The sequence below is a fragment of the Heterocephalus glaber genome, unplaced genomic scaffold (assembly GCF_053883595.1).
Source record: "Heterocephalus glaber isolate CG9 unplaced genomic scaffold, H.glaber_assembly_v1.0 deba00001004, whole genome shotgun sequence".
NCBI classification, from domain to species: Eukaryota; Metazoa; Chordata; class Mammalia; order Rodentia; family Bathyergidae; genus Heterocephalus; species Heterocephalus glaber.
The window spans coordinates 5,839,628-5,865,095 of record NW_028258179.1 but is presented as its reverse complement, the minus strand read 5'-3'; the positions used below and the strand labels follow the sequence as shown (position 1 = coordinate 5,865,095).

Here is a 25,468-nt window from a genome sequence, read left to right as displayed (position 1 = left end):
TGATCTCTCTGTCTTGCTCCTTACGACTGCACGTGAATGCCCAATGACCTCGATCCAAATTTCAGTTGGAAAAAATAATTTAGCAGGGTGTGGTGGCCATACCTGTAATCTGAGCTACTGGAGAGTTTGAGGCAGGAGGATCACAAATTTTAGGTCAGCCTGCAGAACTCAGAGACCCTGTCTGAAAAATCAAATTGAGAGCAGGATGTGGTGCCACATACCTGTACCCCTAACACTTGGGAAGCTGAGCCAGGAGGATCACCTGGGTGGCCAAGTCAGGGCCTCGGGCCAACCTGGCCTACATAGTGAGTTTAAGGTCAGCCGGAACTGCAGAGTAAGAGCCTGCCTCAAAAAAAAAAAATTAAAAACAAAATAAAATTGACAGGCCTGGGGTTGTAGCTCAGTGGTAGAGCGCCTTGGGCTCAGTACAAAAACAGCCCTTGGGGCAGCCAAGGTTTGTCACAAGTGCTAATCTCCCCTTTCAGACCCCGAACACCCTCCTGCTGCCATTCAGCACCACCCAGGGAGCAAGAGTTTGAGGCTTGCCTCCCATTCCCGCATGCTGGCCACCTTGGCGAAGGCACCTAACTCTCTGAGCTCAGTTTCTGCATCTAGCAGGTGGGTATGGCAGGACCAACTTTTGAGTGCTGTTGGGGATGCTTCCTACATAAAGGGCCTAGCCCCAGCCAGGAGCCCCTGCTTCTCCAGCCCTCTGGTTGCTCCTTGCCAAACTTTGTCCCAAGTTCTCAGGCACCGCTTCGTGTAACTTTCGGAACCGGCTCCTGCACTGCACCTACACACCCCTCCCCCCAGCCCCGGGGCCCCTCTTCCACCTGCCTGCAGACTTCCTGTCAGCCGGGGGTCCGCACACCAGGGAGAGGACTTCAGAAGTGCAGGCTATTCTACATCCCCGCTGGGGCCTTCCTGGGGTGGCTGGCTGCTGGCTTCCGGCCCCTCCCCCAGGCCGGCCAGCTGCAGGCTATAAACAAGCCAGCACCTGGAGGCTACTTAGGGACATTTTGGCACGGACGTAACTTGGAGGGCAAGGGCTGCTCTGACCTCCAATCTCCAGGGATCAGTCTTCCAGCCCTCCCCTCCGTCCCTCCACCCACTCAGTTCCAAAGGTCGGGGCTATTAACATCAGCGCTGACTTAGGATGTCCTGGGGTCAGGCAATGCAGGAACCGGCAGGCTGGTCCTCTCTCCAGCGCTCAGGGCGGAGTCCCAGCCCCGGGCTGGCACTGGCTGCAGAGACAGCTCAGCAGGACCATGCCCAGCCCTGCCAGTCCCCAGACCTGCACCCTGAAGGCCTCTCTGCCCTGAGAGGGGCCCCAGGGCTGGAATGTCAGACCCTACTGACACAGTCTGTCTGCATTGTTATTATTGTCATGGTTTTTGTTTTTTAGACTAGGGCTCACTCGTTTAGGTTGGTCTTTTTTTTTAGTACACGTTTGCTGTACATGAAGTTTATATTCATTTTAGAGAGTAGGTAAATGTATGTAAGACATCTTAATTCTTTTTAAATTAGTCTTGAACTCACTGTGTACCCCACACTGGCCTCAAACTCACTGCGATCCTCCTGCCTCAGCCTCCCAAGCACTGGGATCACAGGCCTGCACCACCAGGCCTGCCTACGTTGTTTTTTCAGTTCCAGGAATGAACCCTCATGCCTGAAATAGCAGCACACCTCAGAATCAGCACACAGGCCTGTCTTGCTCTGTCTTGCTCACATGCGGGACCCAGGCAAGGCTCCCAAGCAGCCTCTTCCCATCCCCAGCCCAGGTCCCGCCCCACAAACCAGCCTGGAGCCCCCCCATGACCCCGATGTTGGGGCTTCATGTGTGTGGGACCACGCCCTGTCCAATCCTCGGCCACTGCTCTTGACCCCAGAAGTGGACACCTCACAGGAAGCCCTCCTCCCTTCAAGCTGGTCCCCAGCTGGGCTCCCCATGTGGGCCTCGAGGCTGAGCCAGTCAGATTCTCCTTCCTGGGAACAGCCAGAAAGCCTGGATGGTGGGGCCCTGAGTTTCAGGCCTGCGACCTGGGCCTTTGCTGGTTCCTGCCCACCCAGGCTCAGCTGGGGTTTCTGTACTCCAAACAGAATTTTTTGTTTTCTCCCCCTCTCAGATTGAACCCAGGGTCTTCACACTGAGCTACAGCCCTAGCCACCCCCCCACACACACACTGTTTTTTGAGACAGGCAGGGTCTCACTAATTTGCCAGATCTGAGTTCAAATTTAAGATCCTCCTGCCTCAGCCTCAGAGTGCTGGGATTACAGGTGTGCACCACCACCCCTGGCTGCCCTCAGTTCAGTTCATCTTTCTGGGCCCTCTCAGTATACATTAACCAACCAGCTCTGGTTTTGTTGCTTGCCTTCAATACAAACTTACAACAACCCGGATCTCAAACAAGGACTTGGATCTCAAAGTTGAATCAGCAATAAAGGACTTTTTAAAATTTTACCGAATACAGTATACTTGCAGTTCAGAGTTCCCAGCCTCAGTCGTTCTGGGATTTTTCCTTAGAACCTAACTAATAATTGTTCCCAATTTTCCAGAAACCACAAATATTCTCCGAAATTTCAGGGGGTTTGCAAGTAGCCAATCCAAGAGCGTTATTCAGTTCTCTTCGCTGCTGATTGGCTGCTGCACTGTAACCTGTCTCTGTCAAATGCACCAGCGTTCCACATAATAACAGGCCGCTGTACCGTGTGCAGCTGTCTCCAGTGTACTCGGTTTTGTTCTTCTTTAAAGCCCTAAGATCCCTAAGATGCCATCAAAACGCCCTGCATCTTCTAAAGTTTTATTAGTACAGTATTTTATTAAATTACATAACAGCAGGAGACATCACATAAACTATAAAAATAGGCACCTGTAGCCATTTTTCTGACTATATCTGAAATTTGTGATTTTTCACAATTTGTGGGTACTCTAGGAATATAACTCCTGCGAATTTCGGGGATCTATTGTATTTTTATTTTATTATTTTTGTTTTTTGTTTGTTTGTTTGAGACAGGGTCTCGCTCTGTACCTCAGGCTGATCTTGAATTCACTATGTAGCCCAGGCTGGCCTTGAACTCATGGCGATGCTCCTGCCTCAGCCTCCCGAGCGTGTGCCACCATCCCCAGCTAATAAAGGCTTCTTGCCTCTACATGCTCTCCGCTCAGTGTATCTCAGGAGATCCCTAGGGACCTTGGAGCTAGGACTAGTTGGTAATTAGAACCCGCCCCCCTGCCCCTGCCCCATGTTTCTGGAGAAGCAGCTTAGGTGGACCAGGGCCCCTGGAAAGACCCCGGACACCCTGGGCCCCACCGAGAAGCATCTTGACTTCAGGGCGTCTATGGAAGGCTGGCCCTTCTTCCCGCCACTGCCCCACTCCCCAAGCTCTGGACTCTAGAGATGGCAGCTTCTACATTCGGGGACATCAGCTCAGAATCTCCAGCCAATCAACCAGACTTCTGACCAGATACAGGGACAGCAGGGTGTGGGGGCCACGCCTGTAATCCCAGCTCTCAGGAAGTTGAGGCGGGAGGATCACTGCAAATTGGAGGCCAGTCTGGGCTACATAGTGACTTCAAGGCCAGCCTGCACTACATAGGGAGACCCTGTCTCAAAAAAAACAAAAGAACGGCTGGGGATTTAGCTCATTGGCACCGCGCCTGCCTTACAATCAGTCCTCGAGAAGGTCCTGAGTGGGGCCGCGGATTTAGCTCAGTGGTTCCACTGCCTGGCTCGAAAGCAAAAGGTCCTGAGTTTGATCCTCGGTACCAAAAAAAAAAAAAACACTACAGATGCAGGGACACACTTTATTTCTGGAAGGAAGACTCATATTTCCACAGCTGGCAAGATTCTGGGGCTCGCTCGGACCTGTGGAACCATACAGGCCTGGCGGGGCTTTGAGGCAACTTGTCACTCATCAGGGGCAGGCTCCTCTTCATCTCTCTGCCCTTCTTCACCCACATCTTTCAGATTTTGGCGTGCAAACTCCTCAAAAACCAAATTTTCATCCTGTAAACTGAAAAAAAAAAAAAAAAAGAAAGAAAACAGGCAACATTTTGGTCAGTACACGCTCTTTGTTTTGTTTTGGTTTTGATTTTAGTTGAGACAGGATCTCACTATGCAAAGCAGGCTAGCCTTGAACTCACTATGTAGCCAAGGCTGGCCTCGAACTGAGGGTCACCCTCCTGCCTCGGCCTCCCACATGCTGGAAGTATAGGCGTGCACCACCATACCTAGCTGAACATGATCCTTGAAACCAAGAATATCTTTTTTTTTTTTTTTTTGGTACCAGGGATCAAACTCAGGACATTGCACTTTGAGGCAGGTGATGGAACCACTGAGCTAAATCCCTGGCCCTAAGAATATCTTTTTTTTTTTTTTCTAAGAATACCTTGAGTAAAACAAAACCCCTGATCTTTTTGCAGCAAAGGAACCAATCATTCTGGTTTCCCCAGAATGGAACGATGGACCACGGGATTTTCCTTTGAACACTCTTTACTAAACAAAAATAAGAGCAAAGGCAATCAGTCATCCACAGAGTGGGAGATGCAGCCAGCAGGACCATGTGTGTGCAGGCACCTAAGTCCTCAGGAGCAGAGGGACACAAGGGACACAAGGGAGGGGTTTGTGTAGGAGCAGGGTCACAGGACAGGGAACTCAGAGAGACACTGAGCGGCTTACCTGTCCTTTGCTGAAAGCAGAATGACGGAGCAAGGGAGAGAGCATGGGAGAGAGACAGGTGGGTCAGTGTCAGGTCTGGTGGCAGCACCTGAACTCTGTCCCCGAGCAGACTGGTCTGAGAGGGCAGAAACCATCGCTGTTTTCTCCCCTGGGTGTGGGGGTGGAACCCAGGGCCATACGCATGGCAGACGAGAGCTCTGCCCCTGAGCCACACTTCACCTCCAGCAACTCGACTGCTACAGACACTGTCCCCTCTAGGACCCTTCCCACCACCGTCCTCTCAGCTGACCTCCTCTTTTCAAAGTATTTCTCCCTCAGTGTCCTGTGCTCTCAGCGGACAGGGACAACCGGGAGCTCCTGTTCCCCAGCACCCCGGGCAGGGTGTGCACTAAATAAAGCTCAAGGACCACGCCTGACCCCTCAATTTTCAGTTTCTGTTCACGAGTTGACCTTTGGGGGCGGGTTATGTTTTCACGTGTCCGCATCCCCAGGTGAATTACTCTCAATTTGGGTGTTTTGTTCTTTTTTAGCGTCCTGCCCACCTGGTGAAGTTCTGGTGTGGCTAAAGAGCTCCAGAGGGTCTGAGGGGTCTTCCTGTGCCTCTGCTTTTGTGTCCCTGGCTCCCTGCAAGCCACCACGGGACAGGGTGCCGTGAGGGCACAGGGCAACCTCCCCTGGCAAGAAAGGCCCTGCAGCCCCAGCTGGATCCCACCCCGAGGCAGTGTAGACAGCAGGGAGATGCACAGCACCCCTGATTCCGGAGAGATGATCTGCAGGGGACCCTACAGCTCTGCTGGCGTTTTCACAGATCCCTCAAGCAGGCAGGGAAGGTGGGAGACATGAGATCAGGTCATTCATAAATCTCAGGAGATCAGAGTTCTGCGACCCCAGAAGGCTTTGCCCTAACTCTCGCTCCCTGAAATCTCAGGACAAAAGATCACTGAGTCATCCTGACACCGTGAGAGGCCCACTGCCAGGGCCTGATGCTTCAGGGTTAAAAATGTCAGAAGTGGACCAGAAAAACTCCACCTCTCCCCAATGAAGTCACGAAGTCCGTCTAAAGTCCAAACACTGCCCACCATGGACCGTGACGTCCCCTCAGGTGACTGTCTTCCTCTGTCCTTGGAGGCGATCAGAAAGCACCACAGAGTTAGAAGCTGTATTTTGGTGTATTCGAAGATGGCTTGAATCTGGTTTTCCTGGACTGCAGCCCTAATTAGTCCCAAAGAGATCTCTAAAAACAGGATTTTGATGCTTGGAACATAAATGAACCAAAAATGGATGACTACACTTTTTTTTCCCCCCAGGGGAAGCTTTCAGCAAAGTAAATTGAGGATTTGAGTCCAAAATATTTACAAAGATGCTCGGAGACACAACCTAAAATGAATATGGGGCCTTGTTCCAATATTTAAATGACATCTCATCATCAACAGAAAAAGCCACTTATAAAGTATGAGAAAAATAAGCCCTGAAGGTTTATACCACTTTTACTTAAAATATTCTTTATTACATAACTGTAGAGAGGTCAAATTCAGATGGGTCCATTTTCCTTTCTTGTCAAGCAGCCTGCTTTAATATACCATGGAGAATTTTTCCTCAGAAATTAGATTTCATCTATTTAATTTCTGCCAGTTCATTTACCTTTTTGTTTGGTAATGGGGATCAAAAATGGGGGGGGGGGGTCCACCATTGAGCTATACTTCCAGCTTTTTATTTTTTGTATTTGTTTTTGTTCCTTTTTTTTTTTTTGGTACTGGAGATCAAACTCGGGACCTTGCACTTGTGAGGCAGGCGGCAGCACCACTGAGCTAAATCCCTGGCCCTGTGTTTTGTTTTTTGAGACAGGCAGGTAGTCGTGCAAGCTTTGTAGTGCAGGCTGGCCTTAAACTCACTGTGATTCTCCTGCCTCACCCTCCCAAGTCCTGGGATTCCGGGTGGGCACCGCCGCACCTGGCGCTCTGTATTTCTGATCTCGAGACAGGTTCTTACCAAATTTTCCAAGCTGGCCTGGAATTTAAGATCCTCTTCCCTCAGCCTCCTTCCTGCTGGGGTCAGGGATGTGCGCCATCGTGCCCAGCCCAAGTCATTTCTCTCAGTGATAGTGTTTTTAGGATGCTTGCAGAGCTGTGTAACTAGTGCTTCATTTAACACCCACCCAAAAACCCGTGCCTTTATAATTCAGACAAGCTGAGCTGTTAGGAGCCTGACTTGCCCCTCTTTTCTAGTATTTTTCTTTTCTTTTGGCGGAACCTGGGACCGAACTCAGGACCTTGCACTTGCCAGGCAGACCCTGGGCCACTGAGCTAAATCTCCAGCCCTATTTTCTTTTTCTTTTTTTTTTTGGTACCGGGGATCAAACTCAGGACCTTGCACTTGCGAAGCAGGCGGCGGAACCACTGAGCTATCCAGCCCTATTTTCTGTATTCTTACCACAACTGCCACTTTGAAAATAGTTCTCATCTTCTAAGTGCTACTATTAATCCTTCCAAATGAAATATGAGGGTTTCTTTTTTTTCCCAAATGAAATACAACAGCCTCAGGGTTTCAAATTTATTTGTCACCTAAATCATCTTTAAATCTATATCCAAATCACTGGCAGCAGAACTTCTGCTTAGAAATCACTCCCGATAACCCTCCTGAGGTTGTCCCTCCCCAAGAGCAACCTAGCTGTGTCCCTCCACCCTGACCACAGGGATGCGGACGAGCTGAGGGCCCAACAGGTCACCCTGTGCGTGACACTGGCTAGGGGGCTTCGACACTGAGGTGCAGTCAAGAAAGACCAGGAATAAAAATGACATAAATCTGCTGGGGTGACCGGCCAGGGACAGCCCAGACCATGGCACAACTGACCTGGGTCCTCCGGTTGGGGGTGCATGAGGCGGAAGGGAACCTCCGTAGCCACTTCGCTGGAAGCAAAGGATGCAGACTCGTGAGCGCACACACACACACATGCACACACGCAACCACAAGTCACCCAGCAGAAAGCTGTGACTACAGACTTGCAAAACATCCCGAGGCTCAGCCCAGGCACAGGCTAAAAGACAATTTAGTGGGATTCAAAACACAAACAAACAAAACAGAAATCAGGAAGTGGTCTAGTAAGAATTTGAAATGCATTCCTTGGAATGCGGTCCAGGAACTTCCCTTTGGCCTGGCTGAGGCCAGTCCTTTTAGGTTTTAGGTTTCCCGTATCCCTGGTGACTAGTTGTGGCAACTCGATGATGTGGGAAGAAAAGAGGTAAAATTCCAGAGGAAGGAGAGTTTTTAAAAATATTCTTTGCAGGTGACTGTGGTGTGCAAACCTGTGATCCCAGCACTCAGAGGGCTGAGGCAGGAGGATCACTGCAAGTTCAAGGCCTATCTAGGCTACATGGTAAGTGCAAGGCCGCCCTGAACTACATAATGAGACCCTGGAGAGGGAGAGAGAGAGAGAGAGAGAGAGAGAGAGAGAGGGAGAGAGGGAGAGACTGACTGACTCTAAGGGAGCTGGGTGTTGAGAATGGGCTGGTCTTCTGTTGCCAAAGAGCAGAGAGGAGAGGAACAGAGCAAGGGCTTTGGAGTGACTTGGAATTATGCAAAAAGAAGGAAGGAGAGCAGAAAGGAAATCTGGAGAAAGGATGAATGGAAAGGTGACTGAGGAGGAGAGAAAAAGAGAAGCCACTCCTTGGATGCCAGGACCCCCTACCTGTACCCCAGGCAGACCTCTGGGCCAAGCACACCTGTTCCCAAAGCCCCAGGTGACGAGGGGTCTTCAAGAACAGGTGCAGGTGGGGCCGGGGATTTAGCTCAGTGGTTCCGCCACCTGCCTCACAAGCACAAGGACCCGAATTCAATCCCTGGTACCAAAAAAAAAAAACAAAAACAAAAAAACAGGTATAGGACTGGGGATTTAGCTCAGTGGTTCTGCTGCCTGCTTCAAAAGCACAAGGTCCTGAGTTCAATCCCCGGTACCAAAAAAAGAACAGGTGTAACCTGGTGTCCCGGTGAGGGATGCAGGTAAGCACTGGAGCAAAGGATGTCAGGTCAAATCTTGTCTCAAACATTTTGTTTGTTTGTTTTTGTATTGAGACAGGATCTTCCTAGGTAGCCCAGGCTGGCCTTGAACTTGTGGTGATCCTCCTGCCTCAGCCTCCTGAGTTCTGGGATTACAGGTGTATGTTGTCTCAAATATTTCTGAACTTGTTGCTTCATTGGGCATTATTTAAAAGACAGATGTCACTATTCATAATTGTCAAAAGGTGGGAACAACCCAAGTGTCCACCAACAGATGAATAGATTAACAAAATGTGCAGGCCGGGGATTTAGCTCAGTGGTTCCAGCACCTGCCTCGAAAGTGGTAGGATCTGAGTTCGATCCCTGGTACCAAAAAAAAAAAAGTGTTCTATTCCCATAGTGGAATATTACTCGGCCACGAAAAAGGAATGAGGTACTGTAATAGTACATGACACGATGTGGATGAACCTTAAAAACATTATGTTAAGTGAAAAAGCCCATCACAAAAGAAGCCATGTATCATAGATTTCCATTTATAGGCAATGTCCACAATAGGCAAATCCATGAGAGAGAAAGTAGAATAGTGGTTGCCAGGGCTGCAGGCAGGAGAAATGATTCAATCATATCATAGGTGCCAGGTTTGCTTTCCAGGTGTTAAAAATGTTCTGAGTCAAAGTAGTGGTGGTTGTATGACATTGGAAATATACTTAATGCCACTGAGTGGTGTACTTTGAAAGACTAAAATGGTATAATTCATATTTGTGTGTTGCACCATACACACAAAAGACAGCTGTGTGGAGCGTGCAACATGCTGTGTGTGTGTGTGTGTGTGTGTGTGTGAGATCACTGGGCAAGCACGCTGTGACACACCCAGAGGCAGCGGGCACCATCATCGCACCTCTGCCTGGACACCAGCTTTCCCTAGTTGCCATTAGGACCCCGGGCTTGCTGGCCTGGTGCCCTGGGAATCGGACAGGGGAGGAGAAGGACAGACTTACCTGGAGGTGAGCTCTCCCAGAAAGCTAGGAAACAAAAGACAGCTGTGAGGAGGTCCACACCCACAGCCTGGCTCTGCCCCAGGGTCCAGGGCGGGCACCACCCTGTTCTCAGTTCCCTGGTGCTGACCCACAACTTCCTGCACCTTGCAGCCTTGCTACCCACTCCGCCTCCTCTCTGCCGTACTTCATCGCTTCTCCAGAGGATCCCTTGGGCTGGAGCACAAGCCCCAGAAATGGAATTTCTCAGCTTCAGAGGCCACCGGGAGGAGTGTGATAGTTGTCCTGTCCCTTGCTATCTGCAGGGGGCGTGGGGGGGGTGTGTCCCCAAATCCACAGGTGCTGCCTGTGGAGTTTTTAGCTGGTGTAGTATTTGTTTGTTTTGTTTTTGGTACCCGGGATCAGACTTAGGACCTTGCACTTGCGAGGTAAGTGGCAGCACCGCTGAGCTAAATCCCCGGCCCCACAGCTGGTGTAGTATTTGCATGTCACTGTCATGCACCGACACAAATGCTCTAAATCATTTTCTGAATGATTTACAATGTCTAATACAAGTAAACGCTATGCAAATCGCTGTGAGGCTGTATTGTTCAGGTAATGAGCAAGGGAAAACCCTTGCTTAGTACACACTTTTTCCAGTATTTTTGGTCTGCGGCTGGCTGAAACTGTGCATGTGGAACCCAAAGATATTGAAGGCCACCTCTCTTGTCTGCTCAGTGAATCTCCACTGTTATTTTTTGACCCTCACAGGGAAAAAGGAAGAAAGCATTACCCACTTTGAAAAACATGGCAAACACTGCTAACAAAATTTCCAAAACTTTAGTGGTTCTGGTGCCTGCCTCATAAGCGCAAGGTCCTGAGTTTGATCCCTGTACCAAAGGAAAAAAAAAAAGAGAGAGAAAGAGAGAGATCCCCAAGTGCTGGGATCACAGGCGTGCACCACCACACCTGGCTCCAAAATCTTCAGTGGTTCCACATCTGCCTCAAAAGCGCAAGGACCTGAGTTCAATCCCCAGTACCAAAAAAAAAAATAAAACCACATCAAAATTTCCAAAACTGACCCATGTTCTTTTTGCCCCAAGCAAAACTGGGGGAGCTCTTTATCTACATAGAGACGTGGGACATGGGACGAGTGCCCAGGCCTGCCGCTGATGGCCCAACCGACCAAGACTCACGGAGGTGAAAGGCCAGAGCCTTCAGCAATGGAATTTGAAAGAAAAATGAGAACTTGTATTTTTTCCTTCCAATGAGATGAAAGAAATGGAAGAAGTTGGTTTCACTAAATAACAGAACGCTTGTTTCCTCAGAACTCTGAAATGTGGCCACTCCTGAATGAAAAGCCGCCCCCCAGCATGTGGTTACAAGGTGGGGCGGGAGGAAAGCTCCTCCTTCCTGGGTAGATGCCTTCTACCTCACACATAATTGAGAATTTTCCGGGAGTTCCTTAGGCAGCCATTACTCCCTTCCGAGGTACAGTGTATCACGAAACTGACTTTTATTGTTGCTCATCAGCTTCCCCGAGTGTGCCCATGCGCCCCCGTTTTGGGCGTGCCTCTTATAGCTGACCGTCCCTGGCAGACGCAGGGAAGCGGACAGACAGAATGCCCGGGGGAGAGGGACAGCGCAGGCCGCGGAAGGCCAGCTGGAGCAGCCCGACCGTTGGCACACTTACCCTGACACTGTGAGCTTCACCTTGATCTGGTAAGACACCAGGATGCCCAGGATGGTGCGGTCTATGCCCTCCTTGATGCTGCCCAGTGGAAAGGAAGAGAAGTGTGAGGGCCACTGAGGGAAGCAGGGCCCACGAAGGGACCATTTCCTCTCGGGCGCTGGTGAGCTCAGTCCCGGCACTCTCACCCTGGCGTGTGAAGGGGGGGCCTGCCATGTGCGGGGATTCCTTCATCTGCCCCCGCAGCAGGCCACACAGGGCAGAGCGCGCCTCCTGCTTCACCGGTCACGTGACCGAGCACCCCACAAGCTCTCACCCTGCCGTCTTCCTGGACAGGGGAGTTGCTGGTGAGGGGACTTTGCTCGGCCCCTAACGGATGGGGGACCCTGGACAGGCTCCTCCTTGCGGCCCATCTTATGGACGATTTCCTTACCCACAAAAAGCCTCCTCCAAAAGTGCGGAGCGGTGTATGTGCCCAGGAACTGCTCCGCAAACCCGCACATGCGTTTGCAACGCGGCTGCCGCTGCTGGCATCACGCTTGTCACACCCTGACGTGGCTCTGGGTATCAGTCTCCCTGTTTGTCTCTCCCTGGAGCGTCACGAACGTGCTTTAGAGCCTAGCACGGCTCAAGAGTTGTCCTCAGCCAACCTCTGACCGCCACCTGCTTTCTGCACGGATTCTCTGCCCCCCACGGTTGGTCTTGCGGGTGTAAGCAACGGAGCTTCGGCTCTCGGGCCACCTTGGAGGCGGCGTGCCAGGTGCAGGGGCCCCAGCGCGTCCCGTGGCGGGAGGGCAGCCGTGGGCCTCGAGCCCAACCTCGGCTCCTGCCCAAACCTCAGAGTGCCCGATGGCAGCAGCCCAGGAGCAGAAGCCTAACAGTGCCGGGGGTGGCAGTGGGTGTTGACTCTGGCACTTCCTAGCTCTGGAGTCTAAAGCCAGGACCCCAGGCACCCGCAGCCATTCTTCACCTTCCCCGGCAGAATGAACGAACGCCCAAGTGCAGGCGACCCTTTGCTCTGCACGCCTGCTGCGTGTCAGGCACCATGCTTCCCACGGGCTGTCTCCGCTCCTTGAGGTTGGCCCTGTTACCACCCTACTTTACAGCTGGGAAATGGGGGTGCTTAGGGAGCTCAGGCATCTGCGCAGGGGGTGTGTTCCGAGCCCGCCGATGTAACCAACTCACGGTGTGGGGTGGGAAAGGGAGGCTTCTGGGGCCCCCAGTACCTGCCCATCATGTGGTCTGCAAGTCGCAGGACTGGGGGACTCACATGGTGCTGGAGGCGAGGTTGGTGTCCTCATGCTTGATCTTCCCGTCCAAGGCAATGCCTCTCCTTTCTCGGTTGTTCGCCAGCAAAGGCACCAGCGTCAGCGTCTTGGTCACAGTGCTATTAGGCGGCACTTTTTCTCTGCAGGAAGAACAGGGAGACGAGTTACGGCCACCAGGCCATATCACCCCCACAGGCCCTCTCAGACATGAGCGCTTTCCTGGACCAAAGTTCTGCTGTCAGTGACCCTCGGAGCAGGCTGGCAGCGACACCAGGATGGTTCCTCTACCCCTCACCCGGCCTGCTGTGAGTCGTGGAATTTCTAGAATGTTCGGTAGGGCTAAGGAGGACCAACTGGCTCAGAGACCTGGCCGGTCTGCTGCTGAGGCTTTGTGGCCCCATAGCAGCAGCAGAGCCTTTGGGTTAGTGCCAGCCACAGTCCAGGAGGAAGGTCCTGGATGCCAAATACTGTCCCTACAAAGCGGGGAGCACGTGACCAATGGGTGGGTGAGCAGGGGGAAGCAGGGCTTCGTTTGTGAGCCATACTCTGGGTCTAGGTTCAAGCAGCACACTCTTCTCTACCGGGTCTTCTTGGTCATCATCTGGGCTGTGGGCTTCCCAACATGACAGGAACCCCACGCCACGGGGTGAGCCTGGGGTGCAAGGCAGGACCTCGAAGCAGCTGGCTCCCCTGTGCTCCGCCACCCTGATACCCACGCCCAAGCCCACAGCCTGCTGCAGAGCCCATGCCCTGGCACACAGCCGCATCCCCAACCCCAGAGGAAGGCAGGGTGTGGCCCAGGACCACTTCCTGAGCGCGATCTCTGACGGTCTGCTGAAATCTTCCCACGGGACAGACTCCCCTGTTTCGTCTGCCCAGGGAGTTTAAAGCAGCTGCGGCTTATCCTGCCTCGGGTGGATACAGGAAGTGCGTTACAGAACTGGCCACATCCTCCCACCTGGGCCTTGTGTTATCTCGATAATGAGCTTGATTCAGGCAGAGGCAATGACAGAAGCAGACACTGCAATGGAAAGGCGACTGTAGTAGGAAGGTGGCACAGGGCTGGGCTTGGATGCTGGCCTTTCCTGCAGCAGAGCTTGCCAAAGGACAGGGCCAAGGCCCTGGGGCCACTTCCCAGGGCTTCCTCCCGACCTCAGGGATCTCAAAATGCTTTCCAGTCTGCTGAAAGTCACTCCTGTTATTAAGCATCTGCCAAAAGGCCAGCCAGGCCCAGAACCCCCTGGTCCCAAGAATGGTAAGGGTGTGCCCAACATGTGGACAGACCCCAGGCCTGGCACAAATAAGTCAGCCAACAAGTTGTGGGTGTTTCCCTACACTGCAGACCTATATTTAAACTTAAGGCTGAATTTGTTTTGAGTAATAGTTTATCATCAAGTTGCCTTTTTTTATTATTATTATTTTATTTTCAGTACTGGGATTGAACTCAGGACCTTGCACTTGCGAGCCAGCCACAGTGCCACTGAGCTACATCCCCAGCCCAAGTTGCCTTTTAAATATTACCTAATGTCATCTTTGTGAATCCACTCTCTTTCGTCATCGGCAACCCCTCTCCCCATGCCAACCTTCGGCTGACCCTGGTGATGTTTTTACCCACACGGTGCTCAGCACATGCAGCTAGCTACGTGGGAAAGCGGCTCCTGCTCCTGGGGTGGGGCACAACACTCCTCCTCCGGCTAATGAACCTCTGATTTCCCAGCACAAAGCGAGGCCCGGCAGGACTCCTCTGCCTGCATGAAGGAGCCGCTGCAGGAATCTCATTTGGTTTTGATTCTACAAAAGGGACAAAAGTCACACACAGCAACAGGCTAAGAATGGAGATGGCTCCCTAGTCCCTGGTACACAATTTTCAAACTGAAGGGAAGATCATAAACAGGTGCCCCAGCCTGGCCATCTGCTGGGGGACAGAAAGAGGACCCGTTCTTGACCACTCATTCCAAGGACACACAGAAAGGCTGGCTGTTCCCACAGGGCCTTTCCACCCTGTCCTCTCCTCATCTGTTATTGCGGATGGATCTAAACTCCTGTGAGGCTGAGCGAGGCCAACACAGCTAAAATGCTGACTTTCCTTGCAGCCCTTGAGCGAGAAAAGGGGAAGGAAGTGAAAGCTGGGGTCAGGCCGAGCACTCTAGTTCCTTCTTGGCATGAATGAAAGAGGAAGCTGACTTTGAAGGCTGCCAGCCCCGAAAATGAAAACGCAGCCGCTACTCACTGTGCTTCCTCCATGGCCACTGGCTTGGTGTAATAATCGCTGGAGTAGAGAACCACGTTGGCCACCTGTTCCACTGCAGAGGGAGGAAGAGTCAGGTGAGCACAGGACCTTGAGCGAAGGGTGGTCCCTCCCCGCCTTCTGGGAACACAGCAGGGCTGTTCTTGCTGGCGACCACTGTAGTCTACTTCGGGCTCTCTCAACCCCCAGCTTGAAGACTGCAATTTCCAAGTTCTCTTTCTGGGCCCTTTGTCTTCACCTGTAACCTGACAACTGTGCCAACTCCTACCCATGAACAGCCGCTAGGATGACAGCTCCTGAGAGCTGGCGATCTTCAAAGGCAGGGTCTTCCAGGCTCCCAGCACTGACCATCTCTCTCCACACCCGGCCCCTCCGGCAGCCCTTGTCTATTTAATGAGCGCTCCCCGTCCTCCCTCCAAGCTTTCGAGAAACTGACTAGAAGCAGGCAGGATTGATTGTGGTGTAACGCAGTGGTGGGAGGGGGCCCCTGAACCTGGCTCCCTAGGCTCAAATCTCTGCTTAGCTATTAACTGTGGGTGAATTATTTAGTTCCTTTAAGCTTCAGTTTCCATACCCTTAAAATAGTGGTGATTATTGCATCTAATCCACAGAGAAGTTGTGAGGATTAAAAAGATGACTTAGTCTCCTTTAAAATCAAATTCAAAGATGAAAAGAAATAATTTGAAGCACTGGGCCCAGAGCTCAGGCTATAGAAACCTATTACCATTTTGTTTTAGAAAATGTAACAGCTTCTTTCAAGCTTAATGGCTTCACTGTTAGGATGGACTCATAAAACTGTGAGAAATGGAAATAACGACACTTTATTGACCCTGGCCCGGAAGCCTCCTGTGTTTGGAAGGAGAGTGGATTATGGGGCTGAATATCTGGCTGCTGTTAGGAGGCGGGGCCTGATGGGAAGAGGCGTTGCTGTGGGCGTGGCCTAGAAGGGCTCCTCTCCCGCCCCAGCTCCTCCCTTCTCTCTGCTTCCTGTCCACCATGCCGGGAGAAGCTCTCCTCCGCCAGGCCCCTCTGCCACGCTGTTTCTTCTTTGGAGCTGACCAACTATGGGCTGAAACGTGCTCCAAAATAAACTTCTCCTCCTTGAAGTTGTAGGTGCCAGGTATTGTGTCCCAGAGACAAGAAAGTGACTAAGACACTGATACACAACAAAATTGCAAATTAGGAATTCATATTAGAATTTTCATAACAAGAAAGTTCTCAAATTCTTTACATTAATGCATGCACCAAAACTCCTGAACTTCATCTATGATGGACACACAGGGAAAGAGGGAAATGATGTATAACACTGCACTTCATTTTTTGTTGCTGTAGGTGAATCCCACAGACAGGGAGCTACGAAGAATAGAGGTTTATTTTGTTTAGCTCATGGCTCTGGAGGCTGGGGAGGGCTGCCGTGCTCGTCGTGCTGGGTCACAACATGGCAGAGGCATCACATGGAAATCAGAGCAAGGGTGCTCATTCAGGTCTCTCTTTTTCTTAAAAACCACTAATGTAGTCCTGGGGCTCTACCCTCATGACCCCATCTAACCCTAATTAATTCCTACAAGTCCCACCTCCAAATATCACTAACATTTGGATTTGAAGACTGGGTCTCTAACATATGAACTTGTAGGGGACACATTCAAGCCATAGCAGATAATTAGGGTGACCAGCCAACCTGGCTTATGGGGACACACCCTGTGTTACCACTGAAATTCCCACACTTTTTCCTGGGCAAGCTGGAGCAGTTAACCACCCTGTGACACTAAAAATCCACTTCTGCACTGGTCATTGAATGTTTGGGTTAGGAGTTGAGCTTAGGGCTAGGGATGTAGCAGCAGTAGAGTCCTTGCCTAGCATGTATAAGGTCCTGGTTTGATACCCAACATTGCAAAAAACCCTGAACTTAGAGGTTACCCTCCCAGGTCGATCCACCCTGTCTATTTATGCAGCCCATGACCTCCACTTTGATGGCTCTTGAGCCGCGGCACACAACAGGGTCTCATCCACACAACAGACCTCATCCAGTGAGAGAGCCCTTCACCACTTATAAAGCATTTCCACGTGGGACCTCTCCTCGAGCCCACAAAGCCTGGGAGGGGTGTTAAGGAGCCACTGCTGTGGATGACACTTGGGATTCAGGGGCTTAGCACAAACCCATAAATTAAGCCCTGTGTTTTCAATCCAGTGCCTTTCCCAGGACACTAGCTGCATGTGTCAACAAAAATTATAACTGATCCACAAAGCAAAGCTCCTCCCTCGGCTTCCTGCAAGATCTGGGGCAACCCATCCCCACTGGGAAGGCAGAGCCATGGGGAGATGGGAAGATCATTATAAGGGGGATACTGCTCCAAGACAAAAGACAGCCCTGCATGGGGGGCACGGCAGTGAATGAGATGACAAGTTTTGCAGCACAGGGATTGAACCCAGGGTCTCCTGCATGCCAGGCGAGCATTCTACCATTGAGCCACACCCCTGATGCCCCCTGTTTTTGAGACATGGTTTCACTAAATTGCCCAGGCTGACCTTGAATTTGTGCTCATCCTCCCTTGGCCTCCTAAGTAGCTAGAATTCTAGGCCTGTGCTACCTCGCCTGGCTGGGGCATCTGTTAAAGTCAATCTCCCTCTAAGGTCCAGCTCCCTATGACAACAGAGGCAAACAAACTGTTCCAAGGACCCGGAAGGGCCTTATCAGAGCGGACCAACCAGGCCCAGACATCTAGAGCATGCTGCCCTCTAGTTCTGAGAAGTTCATACCTAATACTTTAATCTTCTTCACTGTCTTCTCCGTGTTATTGGTCACAGTCACGGTGACAGGGATGGGTTCCCCATGGAAAAATATCTGAAAGAGTGAGAGATAAGTCAGCAAAGCAGAAGAGAGTGTCCCTGCATCTTTAGTCTCAGGGCTTTCTAGAGCCGTGTGAATCCCTTTCACTGAAGAGATGTGGCTGAATTCCCCTACTTTTAAGAAAAAAAAAAAAATGCTCGCACTGTTTCCCACAGAGAAGGGCCTGCAACACATTCCGCCATTTCTGTAGGAGGCTGAGAAGGATACTGGGGTTCCGAGCATCACAGAAGAGGAAGGTGGGATGTTTTCCATAGAATCCTGAGGTTTTGGGGCAAAATGAGTGAAAGGCAAGGAAATCACTGGGGAGACGGCTGGTGGGCTCTCCCTGGCATCCCCAAGTGGGTACATGTGTAAGCCTGCACACATGCATGTGCACACTCTATGTGAGGCTCTTGCCAACAAACGGGCATGACTGTTGGTGGCCAGAGGGGCCCGAAAAAGCCTGGGCCAGTGGCTCTTCTCCCTTCTCCACAATGACACTTTTAATTGGTGACATCACACAAGACAGCCATCTTGCATAGTTTCTGGGAAACTGAAATTTCCCAGGGAAGTAAATAATTGGGGTTTTTTGGGGGGGTTCTGCTACTGGGAATGGAATCTAGGGCTTCACACCTGCCAGGCAAGGTCTCTACTACTGAGCTACATCCCCACTCCTTTCTATTTATTTATTTTTTGTGGGGGGCGGTACCAGGGATTGAACTTGGGACCTTCCTCTTGCAAGCCAGGCGCGGCACCACTGAGCTAAATCCCTGGCCATCTCCTTTTTATTTTTTGACACAGGTTCTTGCTAAGTTGCCCAAGCTGGCCTCAAACTTCTGATCCTCCTGCTTCAGCCTCCCAAGTACTGTAGCTGGGATCATGAGCAAGTGGCGCTGGCCCCAAATCGTTAAGCCAGACCTTGTACCTAGAGCTTAGGGAACGAGGCCCGTGGGGACAGAGAAGGCAAAGCTAGCGGGAGGGGAGGCCAGTGGGCAACATACCGAGCTGGCCAGGCTGCCCTACTCCAACACCCAGGGTGACCAGTCCCAGGCCTTCGGACAAAGCCAGCCATTCACAAACACTGCGGGTTCCACTGTCCGGCCCTGCACCTAACCCGAGGCCAGTGATGTTTGTACCTCTTTGCTGAGGGAGACGGTGAGGTGCAGGGGCTTGTCCGACATGAAGAACTGCCAGGCGGCCTCAGAGCATGGCTGGGGCCCCATCTCGGGCGGGGCGTGCTGCACCTTCCGGATCAGCAGCCGCACGGAGCTCCTGCAGGAGACGTCAGGCTGGTGCCCCTGCAGTGCTCCAGGGCCCCAGGGAGGGACCCCCGAGGACCTGGATTCTGGCCCTTCCACTGCTGCCACGGCTGGGTGGGGTGCTGGGGTGCGCTCCCGCAAGGGTCCCTTTCACCCTGTCAGGCTCCCACTCGGCCTCCTCCGTGAAGCCATGAGTGGTGCCAGGTGCCTTTTGTGACAGGCTGTAGAGCTCTGTGTAAAGGCGACCCCTGTGACTGCGCCTCTCAGAAGCACCAAGAAATGAGCCTGCCCAGTGTGTGGAGGGGTGGGAAGGGCTGGGGTGGGGGGAATCTGGTTTGGGCACAAAAAGAAAAGTGAGGGCCAGGTGTGGTGGCACATGCCTGGAATCCCAGTACTCAGGAGGCTGAGGCGGGAGGATGCCATGAGTTCGAGGCCAGCCTGGACTACATAGCAAGATCCTGTCTCCAACAACCAAAAACCACATACACACACACACACACACACACACACGGTGAGCATGGGGTGTCGCTGAGAGCAAATGGCTACAGAGTATCTGTATGGGGTAATGGAAAAGTTTTGAGGATAGATATTGGTGATGGTTGCACAACATTGTGAACGTGCTTGATGCTACTGAGTTGTACGGTTAAAATGGTGAACTTCAGGAGACAAAAAAGATGAAGATGTGTTATACACATGTATCAACTCCCCACAATGAATGTAATCATCACCATGTACTGCAAACAGGTACTGATAAAAATAATAATAAAATAGAAAATTAAAAAGGGGAAGTCAGGCATGGATGTGCACACCTGGAATCTCAGCCCTCTGGGGAGCTGAGACAGGAAGATTATAAGTTTGAGCCCAGCTTGGACAACCCAACAACTTAGCTAAGTCTCAAAATTTAAAATAAAAAATGGGGGCAGGAGGAGAGGATGTAGCTCAGTGGAAAGGCCCTGAATTCAATCTCCAGCACCCCAAAAAGAAGAGAGACGAAAGAAGAAGGGGTTGGGGAACCTCAGGAGCTGCCATCATTTCCTTTCTCTTTTCCCCCAGGGAGCAACCCCTTGCCCTCACCGCACACAGGCGTGACCACCCCAGCGCCAGCTCTCTGGGGACACTGTCCCCCGAAGCCAGGCAGGCAGCTTCTCCTCCTCACACCTATACGCCAGCCCTGGCCGGGTCCCCCCACTGCACTCTTACTTCTTGGGGATTTTGTCCTCTTCCCAATCGGGGTTGTCCGTGGCGAATGCTTTGACCTCGAAGTCGACCCCGCAGCTCTGTGGGAGACAGGAGAGCAACAGGCGGCACTCAGCTTCCCGGGGAGGGGAGCCATGGGCAGCAGCTCAGCCACAGCCTTTCTAGGAGGTCCAGCAGGACCCGATTTATCAGGAGGTGGTGGGGGGATTGAGGGGTTTTTGTTTGTCTTGGTTTTTTGGAAATGGGTCCTGCTATGTAGTTCAGGCTGGCCTCGACCCTGCAGTGACCCTCCTGGAGTGCCGGGATTGCAGTGTGTTGTCCTTAAAGCCGACCCTGCACGTGTCCCCGATGTCCCACTGCCTACTGTGGGGGCTGGGGGGAACATGGGACAGATAGACGCAGGTGTCAGGCGGGGGTGGCCCATAAGGCCGTGCTGGGCCGTGAAGCCCTGACCTCAAAGCCAAGCACAGCCAGGGAGCAACAGCCAGTTAGGAGAAACTAGAAATGGAATTTGGAGTAAAATCTCCATATTTAAAAAAACCTTTATAGCAGGTGTGGGTTGAGCAAGAGCATCAGGCACCCCGGTCAGCTGCAGCCCAGGTGTGACTTCCGGGCCCTCCCTCGCTCGCTTGCCTCCACCCAGCTGGGTCTACATCGTCAACACCACCCCAGGCCAGCGCAGCCACAAAGACCCAGGGCCAGTGTCCATGAAGACAGCAAGCCACCAACTTCCAGGTCCTTCAACAGTGGATTCACAGAAACTCTAAAGTCCAGGTGGAAAATAAACACATTTTCTTTGATAAGAACCTACTTTTTTTTTTTTGGTACCGGGAATTGGACTTGGGACCTTGTACTTGCAAGGCAGGCAGTGGAACCACTGAGCTAAATCCCCGGCCCAAGAAGCTACTTTTAAAAGTCCATTGAAGCTGGGTGTGGTGGTGCACACCTGTAATCCCAGCACTCAGGAGGCTGAGGCAGGAGGATAAATGCAGATTCGAGGCCAGCCTGGACTACATAGTGAGACCCTGTCTCAAAAAACACCAAAAAAACCCATTGGAAGAACACAGGAATGAAGGAATCTATGATGTTTCTTCTTGAACTAACCTTTCCTGAGTCTTGTGGAGCTGGCTGCAACATCACGGAACAGGGCAGGTAGTCAGGGAACTGCGGAAGGAAATAAAGAGAAAACAACTTCTCTCAGACTGTAATATGTAATCATCACATGAAATGGGAAAAGAAGAGGAACAAGAAACAAGAAGACAAACAATTCACCTACGCTCTGGAGACCCGGACGAGAAGGTCTTTAACCACTGTGTCTGTGTGCACAGACATTGAGGGTGAGTGTGTACACCAGTGCACGTGTGTCACAGAAATGGGGCCAAGTGATGAACCTGTCCTCTGCTCCGGTTTACTCGCTTCATTAACCCAACCTGATTTAGAAAGATTATGACTTTTCTTTTCGAGGCAGGGTCTCACTATGGAGTCCAGGCTGGCCTTGACCTTGCTGCAATCCTCCTGCCTCAGCCTCCCAAGTGCTGGGGCTACAGCCATGCGCCACCATGCCTGGCTCCTACTCTTTCACATTGTGAAAGTTCTGTGCCACTACTTTTAGGGCTTCGACAAGACACGGTGAATGTAGCTGGCCCCTTTCCTTTTGTGGCCTTGCAATGGTCTTCACTTTTTTGTCATTACAAACAATGCCACAATAAATATCCTTCTTCATTTTTTCAGGTTCTGATACATGTTGATGTGTTGTCATCAAGAAACTGTCACTTCATGAGCCGGGGATTTAGCTCAGTGGTTTCGCTGCCTGCTGCGCAAGCACAAGGACCTGAGTTCGATCCCCAGTACCAAAAAAGAAAAAAAGAAGTATAAGAAACTGTCACTTCAAACCGCCAGCACAAGTGCATGGCAGCGCTCGGGAGCAAGTAACATTTTTTCACAAAATTGTAAAATAGAATAATATAAAATTTAACATTTCATCTCTTAAATGTACAGTTCATTGGTATTAAATACACTCTGCAGTGATCTCCACCATCCAGCTCCAGAAGTTTTTCATGGTCCCAAACAGAAGCGCCAGTCACTACACCTCAACCTCCCTGGCACGGTGGCCACGCCTATAATCCTGGCACTTGGGAGGCTGAAGCGGGAGGATCATTGCCAGTTTGAAGCCAGAGCTGGGCTACATGATGAGTTCAACGTCAGCCTGAACTACACAGCGAGACCTTGCCTCAAAAAAAAAAAAAAAGAAGAAGAATGCACGACCCTTCCCCTTACGGAGCAGACATACGCCCGTGACGTCAGCTGCCCGTGGCGTGAGCTGCCTATGATGGCCTATGATGTCTCACTTCCCGGCCGCCCGAGCGCTTGAGGCTGGCATTCCAGACAGTCAGGTTTCCTGGGTGAGAGGCGCGGCTGGAGAAGGGATGGAGCCATGGCGACCCAGCCGTGGGGCAGGCTGGGTGACGCCTCCTTCCACCAGATCTCCGTCCCGCAAACTCCCGGGCCACCGAGGGGCAATTCTGCCGGTTTCTTTTTATAGCTGGGCCAGCGGCACAAGCTCATCTAATTAGGCGGTGAGCAGAAGGGAAATATCTAAACGGCAGCTTGAAATGATGCCTTCAAAGGCAGATGGCTATTTCAAGGACTTAAAAAAAGACAATCACAGAGCAAGCCATCTAGAATTTCCTGCAAGGGCGCAATTTTCAGGCCCGCGGACCCTGAGTCCTCGCTCTCCCGCCCTGCGCCCGGCCGCTCACCGTGAGCAGAAAGGGGTACGTGTGGGCGCCCAGCTTCTTCAGCAGGCTCTCCTGCAGCCGCGTGGGAGCGCTGGCGGCCCCCACGGGCGGGTACACCTGCACCCGCGAGAAGTACAGGTCGCGGCGGAAGCTCAGGCCGATGACGTCGATGTCTTCCTGTCCGTAGCGGAAGGCGCAGGTCAGAGTGACGAACACTGCAGAGAAGAGGGGGCCAGGTCAGCCTGGGCGCCCTGCCCCGATGAGCAGGCAGGGGTGACCATGCCAGGGTCGCCCAGATGTCCGGGCTTCCGCGTCTGGAAGGGGAGGGATCTGGGAGACCCTACCATGAGGGGCGATTTTAAAACTACAGTGAATGTATCATATACATTCATCAATACAAGAAAGATTCTAAGTTGTATTACAGTAAAAGCACATTGCTGTGAACCCCCCTCAAAATGTCCCTTCTCACTTTGAACACAGCCTGCGTCTTGCCACTTTCTGAGGCAGCTCTGGAAGTCCTCTTTCATGAGCGTGTTTAGTTGTGCTGTTGTGGCCGCCTGGATTTCTTGAGTGGATTCAAGATGTGGATCTTTCCTATTCATTTTGTCTTGGGGGAAGAGCCAGAAGTTGTACTGTGCCAGGCCCGGTGAATGTCGTGGATGAAGACAAACTGGCCACCACAGACACTGCTGTAAATGTTCTGAGTCGATTCAGGACATCGAAGCAGCCACGACAGTGCAACTGAAGTCACCCATGAAAGAGGACTTCAGAGCTGCTGCAGCAAGTGGCAAGAGTTACACAAATAAAAGCAAAGTCTTCAAGCTAGAGTTTCCTTGGACCACTTCTTTGCTATAAATATTGTAATGTACGTACCACATACAATTCCTCATTTAGCAACCAATTCAATTAACGACCCAGGCACAGGAATGGAACTGGGTCATTAAGCAAGGAGTGTTCGAGTTTGGAAAGGCACTGAGTCATACCTGAATCTGTTCGATTCACTTTACACAGCTGTCACTAGTAATGAATGAGCTGCCGCGCCAGCAAGGGAGATCTCAGGGCTTGGTGACCCGGGCTCAGATCCAAGGTGAGGGGTGGGTTGTGGGGTGGGTACCGACTCACCTTTCTTTCCCTTCACAAGCTCCGGATCCACAAGAACAACTCCATCTACACCAGAGGAAGGAGAGAAGAGTGAGGGCAACATCAGAGAACCCGGATGCCTTCTTTTTTTGGGGGGGAGAAGGGTGGTTCCACCACCTGCCTCACAAGGGCAAGGTCCCAAGTTCGATTCCTGGTACCAAAAAAAAAACCTTTTTACTCCAGACCCAGCATGGTGGCACACGCCTGTCATCCCATCCCAGCACTTGGGAGGCTGACAGAGGAGATTCACAGCAAGTTCAAGGCCAGCCTAAACTGTAAAGCAAGACCCTGTCTCAAAACAAAACACCATAAATAAAATTTTACTCCAAACTCCACTTACCCACGGGCTCTATCTTGCTGATGTGGTCGATATAGTCTCTCTTCCCCAGGTAGATGGTCACCTATGGGAAGAACAGGGCTGAATTCTAAATTGCTAAAGAACACTAAGCTAAATATTCATGTTAAAAAATAACAACTACTGGGCCGGGGATTTAGCTCAGTGGTTTCGCTGCCTGCTGTGCAAGCGCAAGGACCCGAGTTCGATCCCCAGTACCAAAAAACCCAAAAAAACAAAAGTAACAACTACCAAGCCAGGCATGGTGGTGCATACCTGTAATTCCAGGACTTGGGAGGCTGAGGCAGGAGGATCACCTCACAGTTGAGGCCAGCCTGGGCCACGTAGTGAGTTCAAGGTTGGCCTAAACTGAACTACATAGTAAGACTCTGTCTCAAAAACGAAATAAATAAGCTAACAACCAAATCTTTTTTTGGAGGTGGGGGTACTGGGGCTTGAACCCAAGGCCTTTGCACTGAGCTGCATCCCCGGCCCTTTTTTATTTTGAGACAGGGTCTCACTAAGTCCCTAAGTTGACCAGGATGGACTTGAACTTGTGATTCTCCTGCCTCAGCCTCCCAGAGTGCTGGGATCCAACCGGATGCCACCACAACCGGCATGGCAAGCCTCTTCTTTCTAGCTATAGACCGAAAGACCCCCTGGCCTTGTTCTAAGAATTCCTGGACTGAGTGAAGAGGTCAGAGTCTGGAACCCAGGAGCCGAGGGATGGAGGAGAAGGAAGAAACACCCATGGGCCGGGACAGCCATGGTCTCGCCCCTGGCAACACAGGTCTCTTTGCCTGCCCGCCCTGCAGAGAGCAAGGCTGCTCCTGCCAGTGCCCTTGTGGGGAGAGGCCAGGGTCATCTCCACATCTCGCATCCTCCGGGTATGGTGAGCGGAGGGACTCACCCAGTGCTCCCTAAGGGCACCAAAGAACAGGCGGGCGCACCCTAGCGTCCCTTCTCCCCAAACCACGCCAATGCGCACTTTTATTTCCTCGAATTCTCCAGAGCACTCGTGCTGGCATTAAATCGTGTTCTAACTGTCCGCCACGGCCCAGCAGAGTGGGTTCTTCTAGGTGATTTGCGTAACTGGTGCTGAAACTGACTCGAAGCCAAT

General features: G+C 51.6%; 1 protein-coding gene and 1 long non-coding RNA gene across 16 annotated transcripts in view; one reads left to right on the top strand and one right to left on the bottom strand.

Moving 5' to 3' along the window:
- Positions 1 to 3,792: 3,792 nt before the first annotated feature.
- Positions 3,793 to 25,468, bottom strand: part of Sag (S-antigen visual arrestin) — a 33,306-nt gene continuing 11,630 nt past the window's right edge. For 2 of the 15 annotated variants that reach the window (XM_004868089.4, XM_013066787.2), the window contains exons 3-16: positions 24,355 to 24,415; positions 23,997 to 24,041; positions 22,896 to 23,089; positions 21,241 to 21,300; positions 20,140 to 20,216; positions 18,817 to 18,952; positions 17,611 to 17,695; positions 14,836 to 14,908; positions 12,608 to 12,745; positions 11,771 to 11,927; positions 11,341 to 11,418; positions 9,672 to 9,695; positions 7,531 to 7,586; positions 3,793 to 4,015 (exon numbers count right to left, since the gene is read on the bottom strand). In XM_004868089.4, the coding sequence (XP_004868146.2) occupies positions 3,910 to 4,015; positions 7,531 to 7,586; positions 9,672 to 9,695; positions 11,341 to 11,418; positions 11,771 to 11,927; positions 12,608 to 12,745; positions 14,836 to 14,908; positions 17,611 to 17,695; positions 18,817 to 18,952; positions 20,140 to 20,216; positions 21,241 to 21,300; positions 22,896 to 23,089; positions 23,997 to 24,041; positions 24,355 to 24,415 (1,290 nt within the window). In that variant the 3' untranslated portion in view covers positions 3,793 to 3,909. Of the gene's footprint in view, positions 4,016 to 4,680; positions 4,691 to 7,530; positions 7,587 to 9,671; positions 9,696 to 11,340; positions 11,419 to 11,770; positions 11,928 to 12,607; positions 12,746 to 14,835; positions 14,909 to 17,610; positions 17,696 to 18,816; positions 18,953 to 20,139; positions 20,217 to 21,240; positions 21,301 to 22,895; positions 23,090 to 23,343; positions 23,495 to 23,996; positions 24,226 to 24,354; positions 24,416 to 25,468 lie in introns of those variants that run through there. The other 13 variants (XM_021247106.2, XM_087209438.1, XM_021247104.2 and 10 more) reach the window with 12 other exon arrangements.
- Positions 14,801 to 23,742, top strand: LOC147828571 (uncharacterized). Its single transcript, XR_015450586.1, has 2 exons — positions 14,801 to 14,930; positions 21,868 to 23,742. It is a non-coding gene; the product is annotated as an uncharacterized LOC147828571 (long non-coding RNA).